This window comes from Peromyscus leucopus, chromosome 4 (assembly GCF_004664715.2).
Source record: "Peromyscus leucopus breed LL Stock chromosome 4, UCI_PerLeu_2.1, whole genome shotgun sequence".
NCBI lineage: Eukaryota > Metazoa > Chordata > Mammalia > Rodentia > Cricetidae > Peromyscus > Peromyscus leucopus.
The window spans coordinates 42941556-42959030 of NC_051066.1; the positions used below are offsets into that span (position 1 = coordinate 42941556).

Sequence of the window (17475 nt, forward strand, 5' to 3'; positions counted from 1 at the left end):
CAGGGCAGAGCCCAGTGTGGATAGGACATTCTTAAGCAGGCATGCCTGGGCTGTATAAGAAAGCTCCTTGAGCAAGCCAGTGAGTGAGTCAGCAGCAGAGGTCTTCTGTGGTTCCTGTCTACAAATCCCTGCCTTTAGTTCCTACCCAATCTTCCCTCAATGATGGACTGCAATCTGGAAGTGTAAACCAAACCAAACCTTTCCTACTCTCATTGCTTTGGGTCAGAATGATTTATCACAACAGAAAAAGTAACTACAGCACACGCCTACAGGCCAACCCAGCAGACAATCCCTCATTGAGGCTATCTTCCTAGGTAATTCTACGTTGTATCAAGTTAGCAACTAAACTAATGCCATTTAATTATCATTAAAATTTGGAGCCAATTTTCTGTATTTGGCTGATGGAGCCATCAGTTTCTCATAGAACTTTGTTTGCTCTGAAACATCATTGTGCTGTGATGTCATAATTATGGGATGTCCACATTACTAGATTATGATCTTCATGAGACAGGGATTATTATATTGTACATCACCAGTAACTAATGCTTAATATGGTCAATAAAACAGAAAAAAACGTCTCATGAGTATTATTAAAAACTAGAGAGCATTGTGACAATATATTTTCCTGTGGCAAAATCCCAAGAATAACAATTTAAAGACAGAAATCCCTATTCTGACTCACACTTCAGAGGTTTCAGATCATAGGCTCCATTGCTTTGGGTGTGTAGTAACCATATGTTGGAACATAGATACTTACCTCAAAGCACCCAGGAAACAGGGGGAGCTAGGAGGACCAACACTCCTTCCAAGGGCACACACATTCCTAGTAACATCACCTCCTCTCATTACACCACACCTCTCAACAGTTCAAACTACCTTCTAATAATGGTACAGGTCCGTGATGACACTTGGGGGCTTCCAACCCAAACCCCAGTACTCTGTGTGAGAGAGAAGGGGAATCACGGCCTCAGGGCAACTGTGCCGACAGTAGAAAATTAAAGTAGTTAATATATAAATTCATTTAAAAATATATGAAGCATTTTAATTGGAAACATGCACGCATATACATACACCTTTTATTTTCTTCATACCAATCTCCTTACACACATGCTGCGGTAGGGCCAAGGCATTGATCAGAGTATGATTAAGTTTCCAAGAGCTCTGAGTATCTTTTCACAAGCTACACTACAACCACAGTGTCTTAACGTATTTATTTCTGTTGTCATTAAAATGAATCGTAGACTCACAACTCACTTTAAAGCCAACAAAACTAAATTTCTTCTAAGAATTCAAACTTGTTTTCCCAGAAATAATGACTTTTTTTTCCATTGGTGTCTATTTTGTTTTATTGAGCAAGGTCTGTCCCTTGGCATACCCTGTCCTTAAATTCTCTATGTAGCTGAGGTTGACTTGAAACTTCTGATCCTCCTGCTTCTATCTCCAAAGTGCTGGGATTATAGGCAGGTGCTACCATTCCTGTTTTCAATGTGGTGCTGGGATTGAATACAGAGCATGCTAGGTAAGCATGCTTCCAACTGAGCTACATCCCTAGCCCTTCATATATGTTTTGATGAATATCTATGTGCATTCTCCGGTAATACAGTGATGTAAAATTCATCATAACCAGCAGTTTTGGTGCATTATTTTCTCCCATGGCTAACTAAGTAGGTAGGCACTTCTCAACTGCACCTGATCATGGAATTGACCTTGAGCAGTGCAAGGTACTGGACTCAGTTCTGATGGCCTCTGGAATGGTCCTCTGGAATGAAGGCAGCATGCCAGGTCTTCAGCAGAAACCAGACCATTTGCCCTGTCAGCTTCAAATTGAGCAAGAGTTCCATAATTTTACACTTGAGTGCAGGCCAATCATGCAAGTGGATGACAGCCAGACTCTATGATTTACTGTTAACACTGTTCCAGAACTCAAGGTAGTTTAAGAGGGAATCTCCCCACAAAGGGCCATTCCCCAATCAAATTGCTGATATGACACTTGAGTAATAGCCTGAAGTGGTTGTATCAGGTAAGACCATTCTGGTGGATATATTTAACATGGATACAACATAATCAACCCAATTTAAGAGACGTTACTTGGACCACAAGGTACCAACATATGGCTCTTTGTGAGGGTCTGCATATTGGTTTAATTTTTTAAAAACATGTTTTACTCAAGTTCATTTATAAAATATCATTGAAAAATTGCTCTGTTTTGTATTGCTCTTAGAGGTAAAATAAATGTTGAGAGCAGGTTTTGTTCAAGATTATTTAAGTCTAGTGAAACAAACCAAGGAACAGAAATTGCACATCTAAGTGGCAAAACACAGTATGCTTACATGCCATTAGTAGCTATAATAATAGAGAAACATTTATTACTAATGGACTGCCAAAATTAAAAGGTAGGAAGTCATCTCAGTAATACAACGTAACATAGTGGCATACTGTTTCAAAACTGTGTATCTTTCTCTCTACCCTAAAAGAGACAGTTGAATGCAAAGTCTTACACCCTCTGTAACTTTAATATAAAGTTAGAAACATGATAGATGTTCCTTAAACTGAAAACTCTGCAAAGTAACTGCTTAGAAAATGTGAAATTTTTAATTCAACTTTTTAAAATTTAATTGATGCTTTATTATTTAAAGCTCTAATACTAGGAAATATTTTCTTTTGTACAACCAAGACCTTACTGGTTTTAAAAGTTAAAGCAAATTCTATTTTGCTTCTGAAATAATACAAGACCTCTCTCTATAAGATGGCCAAAGAGGAAACAGTGACTTCAAAACATAATTTTATGAGATTATTAAAGAAAATTATCAGGAATTCATGTAATTACCATCACCCTCGTTCCTCTTTTCATACCACTGTCACAGTTTGCATTTTCCTTCCAAGAATCTGGGGTTCCACAAACAGCAAACAACTAAAACCTAGTACAAAAACCAGATGCTTCCTCTACCCATGATCAATTACAGATTTTACCCCAAACTGGACAAAATTGAAACAAAAGTTTGCAATAGTGTTCAGGGTTCTTTTTTATTGTGTTTTCCACATAGATAAAAGTAAGGCTATTTTTTTATGAGAAAAATCCATGTAAAGACATTCTATATAATGAATCAATAACGACATTTAGAATTGAGTCAAGTATATTGAAATTCAGTATTATAAATATTCAAGATTAGTGAATTTTGCTAAGAAAATAAGAGTACTAGAAAGGAAAAAAGAACCCTTGCAGCCATAGCTAATAATTTATAAAGTTTTTTGTCTTTTTTTTTTTAAAGTGCTCTGGGAAAACACACAATGTAGCCACTTCAGAAAAGCCGTTTGGGGAAGACACCTGTGCATCAGGAGGAGTGGGCTTCGGATTAAAAAAGATCTGTAAATTTTCCAAAAATTTCAATGTTAAAAATAGTCCTCTCCTTATTCAACTTCATGTTCAAGGAAATATTCAACAGACAAGTAAACAGAAGACAAAAAAAGTTTACCTGGATTTTAAAACAATAAATTCTAGATCTATAAAAATTTCCTGGTGTGTACAGAAAGGCCAATGGCTGACCTTCATTGATCCATTTCTATATAGTTATAAAAATACAGTATCAAATCTTTTTCTATTCCCCCTAAAATTCGGGGAAACATTTTAAGCTGTGAATGTGTGGATGTAGCTATGCATGTCCCCAAGTGTACAAACACACATCACTTTACTAGGAAAATTATTTTCTTCATACTGTAAACATCTCTCTTCTACATCTGGACATTTCAGAATAGTCTTTGGTATTTCTAGTTGCTCTGTTTCCAGACAGAAACCCCCAGGATTTCTGCAGCAGTACTACATAGACATCTTAAGACATAAATAAGGAAAATGCACTTGGAATAAGTTACAATTAGCTGCTTTTGCATAATTTTCAACAACTACAGTGTATGCCTAGTCACAGTTTTATGAGGAAGAGTATGTCCTTTTCAACTCCTTAACTTTAAGGAACACTTAATTGTTTTGGCTAAAAATCCATTTTTGGAGTACGTCTGATGGGTCACATGGCACTAGGTGTGGATGCTCTCCACTTGCTGAAAGGCACATTTTAAATAATGGATTATATAGAAGTTGATCCTAGGAAAAAAGAAAACACAACATACATTAAGTTTCAAGATTCACAGTTAAAAGATAAATATAAAAATGACTTTATGGTTTCTCTAAAGGTAAAGGAAGATTTGCATAACAAATGTATCTGATTCTTAACTTTAAATCTAAGGTCAACTAAAGCTCAATAAAAAAATTGATGATTTTGTTTATAGTGATATAATTCACTTTACTGCTATCTAGTCAATGCAAGACATTTCAAAAATGAAGAGGGAAATAGAGAGCAAACTCTGAAACACATTTTCAAACAAGAAGCATTCCACTGGTCTTCAAATGATCAACTTTAAAATCAAAAAAGCCAGTCTCATGATTAAACAAAACTAGTTTTAGATAAAAGTTACTATGATCAAGCTAAATCTTAAACATTTTTAAGAACAGGCAATCTGCCATATGTTCTTTTGATTCTAGATTAATTTAAAATGTACTAAAATGAAGGAAGACATAATTAGCATTTTTATGTGAAAAACACTCTTTTTTCCCCTTTAAAGAATAAACATGGTTTTAAATATCTATTATAAAAAAAAAACTCTTAAAAAGTCAAGAATAAGGTACTAATTAATAATTTATAGAGGTTTTTCACCTGCATAAGCCAGGCTTCAACTTTATGATTAGTTGTTCCCATGGGTACTTAATCCCTAGGTATATTCTCTTATCACATAGGCAGACACATAATAATAATGGAGTTATTGAAAGTGAAGAAATCTCGATATACAGCACAGTAAAGCAATTAGAGCTATTCAAAGAGAACAGATGAATTAGCTGCAGCCAGTCACCTTCTGAATCTCCCATATCTGTTCTCCGGGGGCGATTGTCCTGTGACCTTTATAGACACAGGCCTTCAGCTGGACGACACCCTGAGTAGCATGAAGACATAACTCCTTCTGGATGTTGTGCCGGATTTCACGCTGAGCAGAATACTCAAAGTACTGTGGGAAGGAGAGTGTCATGATTGACAAAGGCACCCATGTGCCCAGTTGCAAAATAAGACAAGATGAAAACCAACCAGCTACCCACTAAATAGTAAACTCAGGAGTTCTTCAACAAACACAATAAAAATATCAGAAATGTAAGCAGGGTCGTTATGCTTTTGTCCACTACCAGCAGGGATTATTTCCTAAATATGGTGCTCCATCCTTTCCAAACTAGAAGTTGGAAATAACGAGGTAGAATGGAGGCCAGCACAAGTGTACTGCAGAAAGCAGCCTGCAAAGTTCTAGTAAACAGTTAACTGGCTTCTTCTCTCTCCCCTGTAATAATCCTTCTCTCATTCATCTCAACTAAGTCCGTTTCACTAGTCTACAAACATAATGGACTTTCAGAGCCTGTTTCTGCCCCTGTGAGATGAGTAGTAGTGGTCCCTGCCCACGGGGTTACTCAAATCACTAACTGAATGGGTTGACAGGTGTAGAGCACTTGCAGCAAAGACCAGCGCCTGGTCAGCACTTGGTACATGGTAGCTCTTTACTAATGTATCTCTCCATATCCAATGAATGAGTCTCTTAGTTGCGCTGAATTTTCCTCTCTGGTGGTATTTCATTCACGCTTTCTCCTCCATCCCCACTTCTCTGACTCAGATTCCCCCTTAGTTTATACTGTAATGCCAACCTCTTACCCTATGATGCATCAATCCTGTCAGCTGCTTGGGAGCCCTATAAGCTTAGGTTTGATATGCTGACAAGTTTGCTTAACAAACATCCCCTCTGTTGCTCAAGGCTGTCCCCCTATCTGATGCATGCAATGTTCAGGACTCACTCCTACTGCAGCCACTGCCTAGCTGTAGTAGAGCACGCTCATTTTGTTTACATCTACCACTAAAGAATAACCTAAGAGTTCGCTCTATGGCCAGGCTGTTCCCTGGAAATCCTGTGACCCTTTCCTGCTTGGCTAACTCCTTTTCATTCTTTAAGAACTAGATCAAACATTGTTTTACCTCTTTATCTCTCCAGTTTTTTTTTTTTTAACTTGGTGGAAAACAATAACTTTCAAGGCTTCCATAGGACACCAGAGACAGCATATCCTATACTGCTAGAACTGTGTGTGTAGCTGGTTGGATTCTCTGTGAGCCAAAGCTAAGCACTGTATCAACAAATAATATTCACTGTCGTGACAGGTACTTTACTGACTGAACTATTGTCCCAGCTATATAATAACATGCATTATAACTCAAATATGTAATAATGTTGGCAGTCTAAGGATAAAATGAGTTATCATAATTGGTTTTCAATACTGCAATAATGCCTGTTAGCACTAATATTTATTGAGCCCTTATTATGTGCTAGGTAGGCACTGTGCTAAAGTAAACATTGCACAGACATTAACAGAATTCAGAGCCTCCACCCTAAGCTCCTTGTCTCAGTCTCATGCTTAATTTTTCTTCTCCTGCATGGAAAATATGAATTGATTTTGTAACCAACCATTCAGGTGAAAGCAGTGTAAAAAGTATTTTAAGAAGGAGAAAGAAACAACATTCTAGTTATCCCTAACTAAGAATTTAAACTAAGATAAACCTTAAGAACTCAAAGATGATAAAAAAGGCTAGCTGGTATTTTGAATCAGGGTTATCACAGAGTCAGTAAGATGAAGGAAAGAAAAAGAGCTGAAAATACTTTGGTACCAACACAAAGTAAATAACTAATTAGCTGAAATGATGGGAGAAACACGTCACTCAGAACCTGCACACGTGCACGAGAGGAGAATGTGCATGAAATATTAGCCATCATAAGGCTGTAATGACATAACTGCATTGGACCAGAACATTCTCCAATCCAGCCACATTAAAAAAATAGTTACTTTGCTTTGCATTCAGAAATATGGTTACAAAAGGATTATATGTCATAAAACACCATTAAATTATTAAAACGAGAGAAAATGCTCAAATTAAATGAGACATCTGAATTGAGTTCTCAAGGAACTAAAATTTGAACAGTAGCTGGGGGAAATAATTGATTAAAAAGAACAGGACTGCCTGAAAGTGAGCTGAACATGGATGACACCAATGGATAGGCCAAAGTACCCAGGGAAAAGCCCATTAAAGCCTTAAGCCTACACAAAGAACTATAGGCAACTGAGGAAGCTGGGAGCAGGAGAAGTGGTCCTTCCCAGGGAACAGCACACCAATTGGTTGTCCAGTGCCAAACATCCACATAAGTAACATTGTACAGACTAAACAAGTTATATTTAGGAATATATACGTACATACGTATATGCATGCAATAACAATTAGTGAAAAAAAGAGGACACGAATTTGAAGGAGAGTGGGCAGGGGTATATAGGAGGGTAGAAAGGGAAGGGGAAAATGTTAAAAGTATATTAACTCTCAAAAATAAAAAACTAACAAGTAAAAGATATAATAAGTGATCGTGTTCAGATGACAGAAGCCAGAGTCGTCTTAAAATACAAACCAGACAAGATTATTCTCCTGTTCAAAAAACCTCTTGATAGCTTCTGTTGAATTCAGAATTGAATCCATCTTCCTTAATAGGTCTGCAGAGCTCTATACAAGCAGGTTCCTTATCAAAATCTCTGACCTCATTTCCTTCGCTCCTTGCCTAGACCACTCTGCGCTGGCCGTGCTGGCCTTCTGTGTTCTCTGAACCTCCTCTACTCGGCTGCTCTCACCCAGACTTCCCTCAGGATGTTCTTCTTGCCCAATGCTTGGCTTCATCTAAGATGACTGTCCCAGAAAGATCTTCTCTAACTCCAAGTCCAGCCTGTGAATCCATCACTCACATTATCTCAATCTGCTCTATCTCTTTTAGCACCTCAAATTATATTTTCACTTCTCATGGAAAAAAAATGCTTCTGTGACATAGACTTCATAAGGGTCAGTGACCGTCAGCTCTTGCAACAGTACAAGTTATATCATGTATTTAAGCAAATATTTTTAATAACTGAATTTCTCCCCAAATCTCTTAAAGACAGTCTATTCTATCGATAATTTAAATTTTATTTTATAATTCTCTGTAAAAATATTAACTTGGAAAAGACAATAGAAAAGCATACAAAATAACACATACACTATATTTTTAAGATAGTACCTGTAGTAAATTATTACAAAAATAGCAGTAATCATATATTTTAAGATAAATATAATTCTGGAGAGAGCTTGAGAGAAATGTCTAAGTATTAACAATCATTGCTAACATATTTACAAATGAGGAAATAACCATATTGTTATTTACAAAATAACGTAACTATTTCTATAACTATTCTTATGTAGAAAAAAGGAAAAATTAAAAGATTATATATAGTCAAATAAAGACTGAAACTAAATTAAGCTGAGTTTAATGAATAGGAAGATGTATAGAAGTAGATTGGCAAGGAGAAACATTGATCCTTTTTTCCTAACACTGATACTTTCAAAGTCCTATCGAAGTATGTACAAAGTAGTACAAACATGTACTGCTATGTAAATCCTGTTCCAAAATATAGGCAATTCCCAGAAAGGAAAAAGTTCCAAATGGTTTTCTTTGTATATTTTTCCTCACAGTCTTTGCATTTCCTTACCATTCCCACTAAACACATCTCTAGGCTGTTCTCACCTCTCAATATAAAGTCTAAAATGTTATCTTTCTCAGGAAAATCCACGGGTACCTCCCCTAATTCTGATGTGGTTTTATTACACCCACCAAGCACCCTGGAGTCCTTACTCCAGACCTAATGTTACTGGCTGCAGATGCTGGGCTTACAGTACAGGTTCCTAAAGGAGCTAGGAGCAGACAGATGAAGCCCACCCAGGGGTCAGTCGGGGAACTTGCGGACTGACCGTGGAGAAAGTCTAATCCTTCTCTGAGTTAGCTTGCACATGATAAGGTCAAAATAAGCAAAAAGCCAGAAAACTCATATTTTCTCTGCAACTTTAGTAAGCTAGGTAGGAACATTTCACATTTGCTCTTAATTGGAAAAACAGAGTGGAAACAAGGAGGTCAGCAATCAAAGAAAAACAAAACAAGAAGAAAAGAAAAACACAGCGTTTTGATGCAGGGAACTGAGGCAGCGTCTCTGCCCTCAAACGACCTTACAATGCGGCTGTGTTAGCATTATCACTGGACGTAATCTGATACCACATTTCATACAGTCTTCACCTGTCGGCTCACAAAGCCGCCATACCAACAGTCACACAAGTGTCAAAACTACATCACACACACACACACACACACACACACACACACACACACACACACACATACCATCAAATGGCATTATTCCTTTTTTTTTTTTTTTAATCCTTCTCCTTTCTATGGATCAAGTGAGTAACTTCAGATTCCTTTCAGAGCCCAAGTGGACGCCAAAGTAACAACTCTGCCACCTCATGTTCAGCTTAGAAACACCTGCACACCACTTTACCTTAGCATCGAGCTGAGCGGTGACTTCTGAAAACCACCCAGTACCTGACCGCATCTGGAAGTGCTCAAAGGAGAGTCGTCCCAGGCAGTGCTCACCTGGTTTCCGCCGAGTCCATGGCACGTGTACAGGATCAACGGTTTCCCTCCCTGGTTATTTTCACCAACATCCAGACACTGAGGTTGACCAACACTCTTAATCTAGTCAAAGATTGAAAGTATATATATAAAAAAAATCAATTGCACAGTTTCTGGTTTTCAATTAATTTTGGGGAGGTGGCATTAATAATGTAAAACTCCGAAAGCAATAAATTAAAGGGTATGGGAGGGAATCTCTCAAGGAAAAGGGAGAACATAAAAATACTCACATATCCAGATATAACAGGATTAAGGTCTGGTACATACACTTCTGGGTAAACAGTATTCAGGTACCATGTAAAATTTTTACACTGAAGGCGTTTCTTTATTTCAAATCTTTTTGAAAGATCACCAAATGATTTCTAGAAATAGATGAGGGAATGAAAGGAGTGCTTAGTCAAACCAGCACTGATAGAGGCTTCAGATGGTACTCTCTTCTCTGTATTTACATCTACATGTACTGGACAAAGTTCTGAATGCAAGGTGGGCCTTAAATGGGCCATTCATTCACGCACCAAGTGTGTCACCCGCCTGGTCACACTGGAGTGCTGTAATACACTTTACTTATGGACAGACCTTCTACAGGGCAAAGGTCTCTAGACCCTTGTGGACCACAATGCTGTGGACACGGGGCTGATTGGGGGAGCATTCGGAATTCACCCCAACTCTTCACGTTAAAATGACTATAAAGTGAGAGGAGAGGAACCACATTCAGATTGGGTGCTAAGACCCAATGAGCTCATTATCTTTTTGTAGTCAAATGGCAAAAAATCATCCCCTAAACTGCACAGTTGGGTGTTTTCTTTTCTAATTTAAGTGTTTTAATCTTAACACAATTCCCAATTGGAACTTGAGTTGAAAAAGGCAATTTTGAGTTAATTGTATTTTATTTTCCTTTTTTCTAAAGGGCAAGGAAAACAATTAAAAATGACTGAATTTTATAAAGCTGCTTAATTTTTTTCTCTTAAGAGAGCAAACTAGCATCATTGATAAGTTATATATACATTCACTATTTTATCATCATCATTATTATTATTATTATTATTATTATTATTATGTGTGTGTGTATGTGTGTGTGTGTGTGTGTCTGAGTACACACATGTGGGAAGTCAAAGGACAAGTTACAGAAATCAGTTCTCTCCTTCCAAAGTATGAGTCCCGGGGATTGAACTCAGGTCATTAGGCTTGGTGACAGGCTCCTTTACCCACCACACCATCTTGATGGCCCCAAGTTATTTATTTTAAGGCTTAAAATTTAAAAGCCTACTTTCAAAAATACTTTTTAGATTTTTTTTTGTGTGTGTGAAGTGATTCAAGCAAAAAAAGGCCTGAGGACTTGGACTAGTTTAAGCGTCCTTTCACAATTTAGCCCTCACTTACTTGTTTAACGATTTTTGCCGCATCTGTGTTTCTCCTGTAAAATATTTCCTTGTATTCATCCATCCAGACTTCCGCAAGGCGAACTTGGTTGCGAGCAATCACCTGCGTGCCTTTTGGAAAGGTATGAGGGCTTTTGCTGCGGAAAACATGTCCAACAACAGAGCAAGGCATAATCTCCAACTGCCCACCACATTGCCACACCTGATAATTAACGATATTTGTTTAAATTCACAGGATTTTGGGGGAAAAAAACTGCTGCTTTAAGCTTACCTTAAAGATACCAATACATACAAAATGTAGAACGTTATTAGCATGTTATAAACAGTCTCTATGCTAGTTCAATTGATGCCTTATAAATATAAAAAATGGCTTTATTAAATGAAATGAGAAATGCAGAGAACAAACGCACATCTTCAGAAAGTAGGTTTACAAGATCTTGAGTTCTGAGTCCTTCATAAAAACTAATTCCAAGTTTTCTTTTTGGCCAATAATTATGCAAGTGTTCTAATATGCAGAGAAAAACAAGGCTCTCTCCGGTGTAGCTGACTTCCCCCTTAAACACATGGTCACTTACTGAAACTACACACTTTTTTTTCTCCTAAGAAATGAAGTAGCTGTCTGGGCACAAAAGAACCCAGACTCTATTTACTCCTTGGATATTCAATTTGGCATTAAAGAAAACCATTCAAGAAAGCCATTATTGCCAAAACATAACCCATTATATTGACAAAGGAGTTGGTCATCATATTAAAAAGTCCACATCTACATGGAATGTGTCTAAAAGTTTGCAGTAGTACTAAATAAAATGTCTTAAGGATTAGTTCTGCCGTTAACGATAGGTAAGCAAAAAACCTAAAATAAAGTCATGCTTAATAGTGGATGCTGAGGCAAGTGGCCAAAACCTCCTCTTGTCCTCATTTAAACAAATCAGATGGCTCAGTGACAAGTCCAGTTCAACAAACTGCGTTGAGCTTCAGCATGTGCTAGGGCTGGAAACACAGAGTTAAGTTTTAAAAGACCCCTGCCCTTCAGCAGTTCAGATGTGGCAAGGCCACTACTGTCATATACAATGGAGCCAGAGCCAACACATAAGCCTAACTCCCAGGTCTTTCCCCACCACATTCCAATCTAAAGGACAAAAAGTGAGTGACATGGTTACCACAAAAATGAAGTCATGAAGTTGAATATATTAAGTACATGTCATGACTACTAAAAGCCTGTTTTGTTTATACTAACTTAAAACATGCATTATGAAAAGGGGAACAGCTCATATGCTACAAAGAGTTAAGTCTAGTGTCCTTTACAGTTATAAATAAATGTTTTCCATACTGACTCCCTTGGTAATCAACTCATTTCCTGAAGCACTAGGTTTAATTATATTTATCTTGGCTGGAATTCAGTAGCTACAAGTGCATTAATTGGTGTTATTGCCTGGACACAGGAGTTTAACTGATTCCTCTTGTTACATTGGCAACCATGAATAAATATATCAAGTTACAACTTAAATGGAAATAGCCTCATTGCCAATTTTCCAGCAATTACATTATAGAAAGCCCTAAATACATAAAGACAGCATACATCTGCAACAGCCTGTATGAGCTGATCAGAACACAATACATCACCCTGTTTGACATGCATGCTACGTTTAATCTCCATAAACTTACTCTGAATGACATTTCTATATTTTCTCCTCCCCAGATTTCCATTTCTTCATCGTAACTTCCAATGTGCTCAAAATATTCTTTAGATATAGAAAAAAGGCCTCCTGCAAAGGTGGGGGTCCTGAAAAGAAAGACATCACCAAAGTTTGATATAGAAATCACACACACTGAAAGGGGTAACTGAAAGAACCAACTAGACATTACAGGTAAAGAGATATTGTGTTACATTTAAAATCTGTATGTAGACAAAGAAGAACTAAAAATTCCTTCTTCAAAGTTAAGGTTTTGGGAGAAATAAGTACTTTAAAAAACATCATCTTCCATATTATTGTTTCTCTCCTTAACCTGCCTTAATATTTTTAAACTACGATTTACAAAGACATGAGAATTCACCTAATCCTACTGGCTGCTCATAGTATCATGCAAAGAGCCTTGTACATTACTAGTCTACATATAGAATGGTATGCATTTTTTTCTGTTATTAAGAATTATCACACAAGCAACTACTGTGAAAATGAATATACATATGTAGCATTTGGTGCTTACGGTGTGAATGTAAGATATGGAAGCAAGCATCTTACTTAATTGGGTAGGTTTCATCTTTCCTTCTTTGTTTCTCATGATCAGGAAGTGATTCCCAGCCAAAGGAGAGGCTCCAGTCAAAATTTCCACGGTTATGGTTGCTTCCATATGGAGAAGGCTTGTTGAACTCAAATGTATTCAGATCTATGGATGCAATATCTGGACTCACCACTGCTGTGTGGTTCTCAGCTATTCTGGCCAGCAGGGGTTCCAACCAACCATAGAAGCACTCACCTGCCCCAAACAGAAGCTATGGTCAATTTAATGGAAACATTGAAAGAGTTTTCTTTGATATTACAGGAAAGTTTATAGGGAAATTAGAAAGAAAAGATTATCTGTGTTTTGAATATACATACATGGGTGATTTCTTTCATCTTAATTATAATAGGCAAAAATGATTTATTTAAGAGTATACAACATGTTTTGACACACACACACACACACACACACACACAAACATACTGTTGAAATTTTACTATGTTCAGGCTAATTAAGATATCCATCACCTTATGTGGGGGATACATGAAATCTACTTCTAGCCAATTGAAAGTATACAATACACTATTACCTACAGCCATCATGCTGTACAACAGACCTCTACAAGGAGGGACTTCTCAAGGGCTCTTGTGATGAGAGTAGGATGAAAAAGAAAAAGTAAAATCAGGAAAATTCTTCTAAGAGATGACTTTTTTCTCCTAGCATGGCAGATGGGCACTAATGCATTTACCATCCTTGTTATGGGGGCCCTTTTCCTTAAGAATGGGCTATGATATGCCGGGTGGTGGTGGCACAGGCCTTTAATCTCAGTACTTGGGACGCAGAGCTAGGCAGACATCTGCGAGTTCTAGGCCAGCCTGGTCTACAGGCCAAGATCCAGGACAGGCACCAAAATGACAGAGAAATCCTGTCTTAAAAAACCAAAAAAAAAAAAAAAAAAAAAGAAAGAAAGAAATGTGCTATGAATCAAGCTAAACTTTCCACTTAACCCTAAAATTATTCTAACTTATTTAAATTTGTGTCTCTTCCATCCACTAAGGTACAGTAATTGAAAGCTTAATTCTAATTCCTGGGTCTTAGGAGAAAGTAAGTCAGCAAGTTAGAATATTCTGAATTTAGTGGCTACAGAAAAATCATTTAAAGCTGCTATAGTCCTGATGGGATAGGAGCAGAGAGTCCCATGAAGGTCACAACCATGGTCTTGGGCCGTGCCACACCATGTCACCCAGGTGGGGGTCTCATTAAGTTAAATTCGTCAGTCATGGCCTGGAAGGATCATTGTCTAGCATGGAGGAAGACCTTACTACATTTTGGATCAGAAAAAGCAATACTAGAGAGTGACATTATCCTTTGAAAAACATTCCAGACCTCTATTCATTTTTCAAATGCTAGGTTAAGAGACTGTCAAATGATGCAGTGGCTATCAACACAACCCAAAGCCCAAAGCCTTTCTGTGATAACGAGTGCAGGTTTCAGCCAGCTTTTGGGTGAAGTGTAACCTAAGAGCGAGGCAGCTCACATCAAGCATTCATACAAAGAGGAAAGCTCCCCAAACGTACAGCTCCAGGGACAAAGCAAGCACTATTTGTTCAAGCCTAGCATATCCAATGAACAGTGACTCCGCAGGACTTTCTAAAACTATAAAACAGTGCCACGGGAACCATGAAAGCACAGAAAGCAACAACTGCCCAAGAGTGACAAAATTAGCCCAAACTGCGATATTCATGGGACAATATAGCAGGGTACCGATTACTAGACAGAATAGATCCAACAGATCTTCAGCAGGAAATTTATATATATATATCTATATAGATATATCCATATCTATCTATCTATCTATCTATCTATCTATCTATCTATCTATCTATCTATCTATCTATCTCAGCTAAAAGTGGCAGTATTGAGACAAAGCTTAATGATAGTGCTTATCATACTTAGATAAAAATGTAGTCTCACAGTGTAGGAGTGAAAAGTTGCAAGGAAAGATTCCTTTTGCTCTTCCTTTGTCTTATGACAGAATGAACATCTAGGGGAGGGGAGGGGTCCTAAGCAAGAATCACCCACAGGGAAAGCTGGGAACTGAAAACACTGAGGAGGCCAGGGCTGCCAGACCTGCCATGGCTACCATGGGTTAAACATGCCCTTCAGAAGAATGCAATTAGACATCTAAAGACAATTAACTTTGAGATGAAGCGGAGGAGGGGGAAAGTTACAAGCCATCTCTACACACACACTTACAGTGAGCATCTAGAAACGTGAGCGTCTCTGCAGTTGCTACTGCTGCCCCTAGCAACCGAGCAGTGATGAGGCCTTTTCTTTCTCGTTGTCTCACTATTTTCACTATAGAAAATTGTTTTATGTATTCCTCTAGCTTTTCATGTAAGTAGTCTGTAAAGAAGAAAAAAAAATTAGAGTTAATTTTTTAAAAAAAATTTAGTTTTATATATAACTTCTGAAAGCTAATGAAATCATAGGCTGTTGACCCTTCTAAATTCATGTCAACGTTTGCTCATTCTGCCAGGAGAAGTAACATTACATTACCTTTAACTCTTTGAGGACAATGAGACTGTGTATACAAATTGTAAGTAACTCCTGTAATACCTTATGTCAGGACTTCTGTCCACATCATACAAATACATGCAATATGTTAGGGGCATGTGAGAGGCCTACATGGGGTGGACCCCAGGAGTTTAGAAAGCTCACAGAGAGCTGAGCTGCATGACTGCAGGAGTCAGAAAAACAGATCTCAATAAAAATAAAATTCAATTAATTTTTAAACTGGTACTAAAATTTGGGAACTATGACAAGAAATGCCAGGCAATTAATACGGCTCACTGGCTGTTTGTTAGGCAGTGGTCAAAATAGCTTACTAATCAAATGTCAAGAAAAAGGTAAGCAGGGGATGCCCAGAGTTGTGGCAGGTTGGGGACATTTCTACCGTCAGCAGAAAACCTTAGGTGTCTCTTGAATTCTTTTCCAATAAAATACAGAACTAAAAAGGGGCGTGTGAGTCAGGCAGTTAAAAACAGACAGAGCTATAGTAACATACATACTTTAGGATACTAAACAGCTGAGGTTGGATGAGCTAGGTGAGAAGCAAGGGTTGAGACAATTAAATCAACCTGGTACTGTTCAGATGGTCAGGCATCTTCAGTCCACTCTATCACCGTTAGATTCTTTTTGTCATGGTGGGTGTTTTACTTTGTTTCTTTCAAGCGTGGTCTTGCCGGATATGGCTGGCCTGGAATGTGTGATCCTCCTGCCTCAGCTTGCAGAGTACTTGGATTACAGGCTTATGCCAATGCATCTAACTTGCCATTAATTTCTTGAATTCTTGTGAATATATAGTTCAATTTAAGCGACCATGTCAGGGCCAGAGCACAGCCTCAGATACAAGGGGAATTTACAGAGGACCCAAGTTCAATTCCCGGCATCCACATGCTGCGTTACAATTGTCTATGTCTTCACTGTCAGGGGGATTGGATACTCTTTTCTGGCCTCCTTGCACTGCATGCATATGATGTACAGACAGACAGACAGACAGACATGCGGGTAAAACACCCCCACTCAAAAAAATGGGAAAATTAAAAAAAAAAATCTGGAATATGTTCAAATTCTTATCTGCTGCCTAAATTTTATCCAACCCATATTCCTTTTTGGGAAGTACAAAATTTCGTCAAATCAGAGCTCCGAGATTATAGAACCATTCGTCATAACTGTTTGACCTCAGAAAAGTTGTTTTCCCTTTTCTATACTTTAGATCCCTTATCTATAGGGAGGACATGACATCGTAAGTGACACAGATGAGTACTGGGAGAATGAGCTGGGGCAATGCTGGACCGGAGAGCACAGGGCCTACCAGGTGGCAGCACTCTAAAAATGTTCTCTCTGGTTTTTGCCTTCACTAGGGTTTAATGACCTTTTTGGCACCTAACTTATCCTCATCTTCACTCCACATGTCCCAAGCAAGCTGCTATCAGGGACTGGTTTTCACTTCACAGGTGTATGGGGGTGGGGTGGGGGTAGGGGTGTGTGTGTGTGTGTGTGTGTGTGTGTGTGTGCATGTGTGTGTTTTCTTTTCTAAAGACAGGTGTGCATCCTAGGCTAGCTTGAACTCCCGAGCCTCCTGCCTCAGCGTCTGAGTGCTGGGATCCCAGGCATGCACTACCACCCCCGGCTTTTCACAGTCTCCTTTCAGCCACACCGGGTGCTCACTGGCTACGTTTCAGATGAATTCAGTGAGACAAATTGC

At 38.2% G+C, this 17475-nt stretch overlaps 1 protein-coding gene across 1 annotated transcript in view; it reads right to left on the reverse strand.

Moving 5' to 3' along the window:
* Positions 1 to 3005: 3005 nt before the first annotated feature.
* Positions 3006 to 17475, reverse strand: part of Galnt3 (polypeptide N-acetylgalactosaminyltransferase 3) — a 35834-nt gene continuing 21364 nt past the window's right edge. Inside the window, exons 4-11 of the mRNA XM_028879753.2 lie at positions 15462 to 15611; positions 13226 to 13460; positions 12648 to 12765; positions 10984 to 11184; positions 9834 to 9965; positions 9565 to 9666; positions 4897 to 5049; positions 3006 to 4093 (exon numbers count right to left, since the gene is read on the reverse strand). Coding sequence (XP_028735586.1) covers positions 3971 to 4093; positions 4897 to 5049; positions 9565 to 9666; positions 9834 to 9965; positions 10984 to 11184; positions 12648 to 12765; positions 13226 to 13460; positions 15462 to 15611 — 1214 coding nt within the window. The 3' untranslated portion in view covers positions 3006 to 3970. The remainder of the gene's footprint in view (positions 4094 to 4896; positions 5050 to 9564; positions 9667 to 9833; positions 9966 to 10983; positions 11185 to 12647; positions 12766 to 13225; positions 13461 to 15461; positions 15612 to 17475) is intronic.